The sequence below is a fragment of the Pelmatolapia mariae genome, linkage group LG6 (genome assembly GCF_036321145.2).
Source record: "Pelmatolapia mariae isolate MD_Pm_ZW linkage group LG6, Pm_UMD_F_2, whole genome shotgun sequence".
Lineage (NCBI taxonomy): Eukaryota > Metazoa > Chordata > Actinopteri > Cichliformes > Cichlidae > Pelmatolapia > Pelmatolapia mariae.
Window position 1 is genome coordinate 16,368,361 of NC_086232.1, and position 8,551 is coordinate 16,376,911.

Genomic DNA, 8,551 nt, shown 5'->3' on the forward strand with positions numbered 1-8,551 from the left:
TTATACTTTAAGACATATTTTTGTTTCATTGCAACATATTTTTTGTTGGTTTTATAATTCAGCAGCTAGCCAAACTGACTTTACATTAATGTATATCTGAGTTGACAACAACATGATCCATATAAATACTGACCACCCATTTCTAGAGAAGCAAAGAGCTTTATTTAAAGATCTGAAAAACAGTGAAGAGGAAAAAGGAACTCAGATATTCTGGAGACATTACAGAAAAACAAAAAGTCAGTAAGTTTCCATGGAGGCATTTTATTTAATCTAAGGAGTTTTCAGGGCTGTTAGTGAGAGCATAACAAAAACCTGGTCCCTTTTTTTAAGCATCTCCAAGTCCACCAAACTGTTTGACTCCAGCCTGCTGTCCTCCTGCTGTGATGCGGCTGAGGGGAATGAGCTTCATGGTGGTCTCTTTCAGGGAGTACCAGCGGTTGTGCCACGTGACCCAAATGATGCCATTGTCGAAGCCATATTCACCAGCATCCTTTTCAGTGTACCTGCCACCTGCATAAAAATAATGCAAACAGTTTAGACCTCACATTAATTAGTACATTTGTCTCTGTTTATGCTAACTATGGCTGCTCTTAGCCAGGAGGGTTTTACCCTGGTAGTATTTTCCATTCAAATGTGCAGCATGACATCTGTTCATCCACCAGCCAGAGCCGTCCTGCTGAGCACAGTTGCCATCGTACTTGTCGTTGTCCTTGTCAAAGGTGCTGAACTGCATGCCATTGTGTGATGTGTAGAACTTGTCGCTGGGGTCATCTCCAAAGTCAAAACCATCAAATGCATCTCCTGCATCTCCACCAAAGTAGAAACCATAGGTCATCCGGTACATGTCGATCTCTGGTCCCACTCTGAACATGTTATAGTCGGCATACCTGGAGAAATACGGCCACAGAGAATCGTGGATCTAAAGTTAGTTTTTGGTAACAACTGTTGAATCATCTCTTTTCTTCCTCTAAGCTAACCTCGCTACTAGAGCGGTCATGTTTGCCTTGTCCACAAGTCCCTTTCTTACATAATCTGTTATCGTGTGTGTGTACCTTTTGTTGCCATCCCAGTCAACAAGCTCTATCCTGAGCACAGTGGGGATGTTGGTGCTGGTAGTGAGCGCGTGAATCTTCTCATTACCTAACCAGAACTCTGTGGTGTCATCTGGTGAGAGATAACCGAAGCCCTCCTTGTACTGGACCCAGGTCTTGTGGAAGTCCAGACTGCCATCACGTCTCTGTAGGCAGGAAGGCGTGATCAGCGTCATCAGTTTATTGGGTGGTTAGTTAACAAAACATTAATGATTTAATGCCTTCATGGCTTAATGAAAATTGTAGTGAATATTTAATTTTACATAAATGTAGAGATTAATTAAAATAGATCATAAACGTTTAGATACACAGTTATGTTACCTTTCATTTTATGATTTCTGTTATTAAATCACTGTCGTGATTTCTCAAGTCATAGGGATGGTCCAAAGAAATGCTAATGACACTGAAGAGGACTTGTTTTTAAAGCCAAAGCCTCGATTTTTGGTTACTCTTAGGTTTCACGTGTACGCGACTTTTGTCTGACTCTTATTATCCATTTCCATCCCAAAATAAATACACAGGAATCACTTAGTGTAAGATGAAGATAATTATGGCCTCAGATGATACATACCCTTTGAATTACTGTGAAGCCACGTCCAAAGCTGTCAATCTCACAATAGACCAGGAACTGCTCCGTTGATTTTATTGGCTTCACATAGTAAAGACCGCTGGTTGTGGCGCCCTTGTTTGCAACGTCCTGGCAGTCTGATTAGGAAAAACATATTTTAAAAAATGAGCGGCCTATTATGAAACACAAAAACCTGAATATTTTCTAAGTTGGGTAAATAATTATGTAATCACATCCACTAGAAAAGGTCACAGGACATTACATCTAGGATAAATGTTTGCTCTGCTCTGAAGCAGCATATTGATTTAGCCTGTGACTAAACGCTGAAAGAGAACAAATGTTGTTCGGATGAGACATGATTGAGAAACTTCTTGTGAAATGGACCTAGAGGTCTGTTTCATTTTCTTCTTTTTTTACCTGTTCCTGTGGTGGGTTGGATCTCAACTGTGTCTCTGCAGGGCTCATTGCATTTCTGCTGCAGCTGATTCGAGAGCTGTTTCAAGTCTGCCATTCTTCTCTCATTGGAGGAGATTACGTTCTGCAGTTCACTGGAAGGGAGGATTACAGTCTATGACCTCTACTTTGGTTTTATACATAGATAAAAAGCTGAGATGAATCCTGAGTATGAACCCGAACGTATACAAAGATCTAATATAACGTATAAGCTCAAAGATTTTTAGGGACATAGTGTGGGTAACAAATGTCTCCTGAGTGCATTGAACTGTGGGAATAGGTGGACACTGATGCTGCTATGTATAGAGATTCAGTTTTGTGTTTTGCACATTGAGAACCTGACAGAAGTTCATGTTTATTCAGCAATAGCACATTATATTAAAAAAAAGAATCATTTATATGTTGTTGATTTAAAAAAATCAATCAACAAACGAGCATTGTAACCAAATGCAGTGGAGTAACTAACTGTTATAAGAGTATAAATTGAACTTTCGGTAAGGTAACTTACAATATTTGCTGTTCTTGAGCAAGTATGGTCTTCTCAAACCGAACAACATCATCCAGGATACTTGTTGACTTTTTGAAATGCACGTCTGAAATGGAAAAAATGAGCCGGTTTGACTGTATTCTCGATTTCGCATCAATATGCCGCTCAACTTGATTGGATTAATGTGAGTGCTGAGATGATTAAACGTCACAAAATAACTGCAGTACCTGGGTCAGAGCTCTTTTGATGTGCCACAGTTGTATCTTTCATGTAGGTAATTGTTTCTTCAGCCCCTCGAGTCAAATTGGCAATTGTTTCCAGTTCCCTTAACAAGTTGTCCAAATCCCGGTCCACTGTTTCTGTATATGTTTGCATGTAATCAGCAACTCCACATGTGGTTGGACAGTATTTTCCCTAAACACAGATGGAGCATGTCAACAAAACAAACAAAACTCTTTATGATAGTGTGCTTTTATAGAAATATAATCCATCCTGAAAGAACATTTAAAGCTTTGACTTAAAGCTGCGCACTTACAAAGCCATCATTGAGGGTGCATTCTTGTATGTTGTCTCCTCGGATTTGCTGCACAAAAAAGGAACAATCAATACAATTTTTATGCTCACTAAAACTACATCAGCAAAAGTGCAACAGTGCTCAGTGACTTACTGCTGACGAGAAGGAGAAAAGTAATAAAAGTCCTCCTGCTGTTGTAAGAAGTGATGGAGCCATGTTTCTTTGGCCGCCAGTTGTGGTTTAGTCTTGTTGGAGAATGAAGAGCAGCTCGACTCTGTTGGTTATTTATCTGAACAAGGTCCTCAGTCCAGACTTTGATAAGGGGTTCATAGGTAAACAATCCCACTCACTTTGTTGTGAAAATCCTGTGACTCAAATGTCCAACAGACATCATTGCCAGGAGCTGATGCGGTCTGAAACTGATAGCTGTGGTAAAGGACACTTGTGTGAGATTGCCATGTACTGTACGTCTTTGTAAACTCTGGTGATGGTAAGGCTGTCAGCAGGTTTGAAGAAATCGTGACTCATCTTGCACTTTAAGACCTGACAGTATTATTGAATTTGGAAACCAGCGCAATTGAGCTCGCTCTAGCCAAGAGTTCAGATTGTAACATAGTTTATTTACCTTTCTTAATCTTTGCTTGATAAAACACAGACAACAAGCATTCCTTGTAAAAATGCCATAATATGTTCCTGTGAACAAAAATTGGATTAAACACATTGTTTTTATATTTTAGACTGATACCAATTACAATTATTAACAGCACAAAAGATTGTGTTAAGTCTCCATACTGACAATAACCAAAATTACACATTAATAAATCATTCTGGCTTGTTTAATTTACACTTGCCTGAATGAGACTTTTCTCCCTGCAACAGTAATTTTATTTAATGATCACTTTGATTCTCAGTCAGCCGGTTAAAATTATTACTATTCTTTACTATCCTAACAAGGGTCCCCTAACCCTAGCAAAGTAGTTATCTGTGGTTTCTGACATGTGATGATACACTCATGGTATAAAGCAGGAAATGCCTTCATCATAACTACAACGGGCAGCCTACTTGTAAAGCCATCACTGAATGCAAACAGCTTTAAAACCTTTCTGTAGTGAATCCTCAAAGCCTTATAATGTCACTAAAATATGTTTACTAGATAAACTGTTTTACAATAACAGGACAGGCTGTGATACTTTGAAACTTTTATTTTGAAAGTTGACTGCACGGGCATGTAAAACCAATCACTAGTGGGTGTGGAATCACAATAGACCCCACAAGACACATACTGTATACACAGGACACCAAACACACCACCAAACTGAAGACTTTAACAGGATTTGGTCTGATGCAGTGAACTGACTTTTAAACGGTTATTTTTTGGTTGTTGTTGAGCGAGAACAGACAACTCTAACACCATTTTCTGAACTATCTAAATCATTGAAAATAAGCTACATTAGACAGCACTGAAGTGCACCAAAGTAAGCTTTGCCTTACTGAAGTTTCAAGAAAACAAGTTTCAAAGGGTCTGTGAACAAAATGCTATTGGAAATAATCATAGTGGAATAATCCCTGTGGACTTTGCAGTCTGTATGTATGCAGGGGAACACTAATGATCCTCTTCCTTAATTATGCAGGAAAAATCTACTTTTCTAGGAAAACAAAGCAGCTAAGTTACAGGCTTAATTCATAAGGAGCACATGTGCTGCTGCGTTATTGTTGACTGAGCTGGAGCCAAACTGAAGCAAATACAGACCAACGTGAAAGAGCAAAGAAAAAACCCAAACTGTGGCGTGTGGTCAAAGAAAGCTCAGGTATGATTAATGAGTAACTTCAGCACTCTTTGTCAGTGGCTAATTTCAATTTCATGGACACATCAGTGTAACTAACAACAGCTTTGTTGTGGATGAATCCATTTTAAAACATTTTATAAAGTTGCTTTATTTTAGAGGGACATATAGTCCCATTCAGTCCATCTGAAGTAATCTCATCATCAATGCGCAGTTAATCTTCATGCAGGGTGAGTGTTAGCAGATTACATTTTCTAGACGACACTTCTGTGTTTCTGAGGGAACTTACATTTTTATTGTATTTATCAATAGCACTTAGTTGTTTAATACCCATAAGACAATACATGAACACATATTCAGATTTACTCCACAGTGTCCGCAGACCCAGATGGCTTTTGACCTTTATTATGGTGTTGGGAAATAACAGCTAACTGAGTTAATGAAGCATGAATCCAGTGCATCTGAGCCCTGAGCCTTCTTGCTAACCACTGCATGCATAAAAATACACATACTGATACATGCATACATCATGAGGAATTTTATACTAGCCTTTATACTACTCTATCACGTGAATTTCACTCTTGGGGTTCCCTGTTGACAAATCAATCAACAAATTAGCTAATATCCTCTACCCATTTCTCTACAAGTTCATGTTGCCTGCTTATATATGCCATCACACAACGCTCTGGGAACGTGACTGTAATCCCTGCTCATACACGTCAAATGATCAGGTGGGTATTAAATCACTTAAATCAAGTGCTGTGGGGGCAGAGAAGCACCTAAAAACCTAAAACAAGCAGTTTCAAGGACCAGAGTGTAGAAACCAAACATTATTGTAATGTAACTACATAATGTTGTAGGAAATGACCTACAACAATCCTGTTTTGGTAAATAAATTAAATCAAAGTGTGTCTTACTTCTTTAAAAACTTTAATTTTTTTTTTAAATATTTCTGTACATGCATGTTTTTAATATGTTTATTTCAATTTAAAGAGATAAAGGAGACACTAGTCTTAAAAGCAGCTGGCATTACGTCCAATCCGGATTTGGCTCTTGGAAGGATTGCTTCCCCGGGTCAAAGGTCAAACTCTCTTCTGTGCCTCATTTTACTGAATAGTCTTGTGCCATTAAATTTAAAAAAGAAAATTGAATTTTAAGGATCAGTTGGATGGATCATTCCATGGAGGGTTAAGCTAACCCCCACCAACAGACAGCAAGACAATACAGTTAGCATTAAACTAAACTACAGGTAAAAATGCATGCACTAATGCGATTTTGTGTGTGTAGCCCAGTAAAAGCACCAATTCAGCTCATCACAAGGCTCCAGTTTCATGCTGCTCTGCTTGTTTGAGTCACAGTTACAGGAAACATGCTCTCATGAGGCAGATGAGTTTGAAAGTACCTTGACAGCTGTGAATTTAAAGATTTCTACTGTCTTTTTATGAATGAATTGACTTTTATTTCTACTGCAAAGTGTTTGCAGACTTCACTGCTATAATTTCAGAGTATGGTGGAAAAATCAAATAAGCCGGCACGACTAAGTAAACAGATCCTTCCAAAGATGCTGTGTAGTTTTAAAAAGGTGTAGCTGCTGAAAATTGTTTTTCTGTGGCCATCTCTTCAAGGTGCTGTGAGCAAACACACCTTTATTACAACAGAACAAACACTAAAGATACATATGACTTAATATAGCTTAATAATGCTTGATCTGTGGGCCCCATGTTGACATTAAATGATAAACCTTGACTACCTTTGTGTGACCAGGTTTTATTATGTGGAAAAAAAACAGGCCCAGAATGGATATAAAGCCTCGCTGACCTGAGAATGAACTGCCAGGCCCATGAACCTAAACAGTGTTGAACTTTTGCTGAACTTTCTAGAGACACCAGATGGAAAGTGCCTCTTTCTTTCTCTAAGTGCCATGAAGACACGGGCACGCTCTCTAAACACCAGGTTCAGGATGTTTAGATGTGTTTTGGGCTTTTGTCGATGCGTTCACATGCTCATGCCCGACTGACATTCTTACACTGTTCGCGCGTTATCAGGATGCAAAGCAACCAAAAAAGCAAGTTTTTAGTTTTCTTTATAAAGATTGTGCATACTCTGGAAATAGGTCACAAGAATATTATGCAGAATAAATGCAGTTTTCTTTAAAATGAAAACATTCACATTCTACATCTTAGGAAAATACGTCCTTACGTCAGTAATCAACTTAAGTACCAAAGCTGAAAACAAAGTCAGCATAGTTCACAGGTCGTCTGACCAGGAATTAAATTTAAAGAGCCTTGTTTGGATGCTTCAGCGGTCACAACTATAATTCTGGAGCTGTTTGACCGTGGCGTAAATCTCCCCAGGATGGAGGGCAAAGGTTTGCGGTTTGGCCACATTCGGGTTCAACCTGCGGCCATGCGCGGTTAAGTCGCCTCAGCTGAAGGTGGTGTGATCTGCAGTAACATATCCGGGGACATTGACACTTTGTTTTCCACATATCACAAACTAATGAGTAAAAAGTACATTATCATCATCAGTAATTCTTCTAATATCAGGAAATGTAGCAGATTTGTAGTCAGCGTAATTCACACAGACTTTATTTGGTTCTGCTGGCGTGTTTTTGTGGAAATAAACTTTTTATGTTAATAATGCAACTACCTGTGTTTGTCTGCTGTATATGCGCATTCATGTGTTAATAAGAAATACATCAGATCAAACCTTTGTGGAATGCATAACAATAACAATCTTCTGTGCACTGGTTGTGGCCCTCGCACTCATTAGACACAAAGTCCTGAATAGCCTAACATTACTCATGATTCCCTTAAAACTGGACCAGGTAGCAGTTTTTATGAAACATTACTTCATCTAGAGTATTGTTGTGGGTTACGCATTTACTTGGCAAGCAAAAGGTCGCTGGTTCCAGCTGGAGACACAAATCCCTTTTGGGATTGTGTCAGAAAGAGCCTCTGGTGTAAAACTCTACAAAATAGAAAATTTGGAGTTACCCACTGTGAGCTGAAAGTGGCTTCTTCTTCATTATCATCCACAGGTGAATTCACAGCTGTGCGTGCTACGTGTTGCCCGTTGATGTGTTTTTGACATTAGATGTCAGCTACACAGAGAAATAACCCCCAGCTAAGAGCCAAATCACTGTTTTTATTCATGAGATTGCTGGATGATGCATAGAAAGATAGAGGATATTAACAACCGCATTCTTTAACATTGTTTGCTACTGCTAACAACCACTGCTGCCATGAGAGACTGATATCAGTTTTTCAACTGATTGCAACCCATTGCTTTTTACTTGGGTCCTTCATTCATCACAATTAGAGTTTTTAATGAACTCTCATTATAAATATTGTTTTAGACACTGAATTACAAATCAGAGAATCATTTTATCTTTAGGTCTAGATGCAATACCTACACATTGTAGGTTTTCCCTTAAGTAGATATTGGCATTTTTAGACTTCATCCATCCAATAATACTACTAATAAAAGACAAACATGTCTTACTAATACTGCTTAGGTCTTCCTAATGTTTGTTTAGGTTACGCTGAAATTAAAGTGAATAATCTTAATGAATCATAATCATAGCTTTAATTAGGACACCTCCAGCACAAATATTGATATGACACTTTGATCCTCATCTTTGCTTATAATTTA

At 38.5% G+C, this 8,551-nt stretch overlaps 1 protein-coding gene across 1 annotated transcript; it reads right to left on the bottom strand.

The window, feature by feature from the left end:
- Positions 1–241: 241 nt before the first annotated feature.
- On the bottom strand, positions 242–3,650 carry fgg (fibrinogen gamma chain). The gene is made up of 9 exons (XM_063475193.1): positions 3,267–3,650; positions 3,135–3,182; positions 2,827–3,013; positions 2,621–2,705; positions 2,077–2,207; positions 1,663–1,796; positions 1,053–1,237; positions 610–887; positions 242–510 (listed from the first exon to the last, which is right to left on the bottom strand). The coding sequence occupies exons 1-9, from the start codon at positions 3,327–3,329 to the stop codon at positions 326–328; spliced, it is 1,296 nt and encodes a 431-aa protein (XP_063331263.1). The 5' UTR covers positions 3,330–3,650; the 3' UTR covers positions 242–325.
- Positions 3,651–8,551: the final 4,901 nt, after the last annotated feature.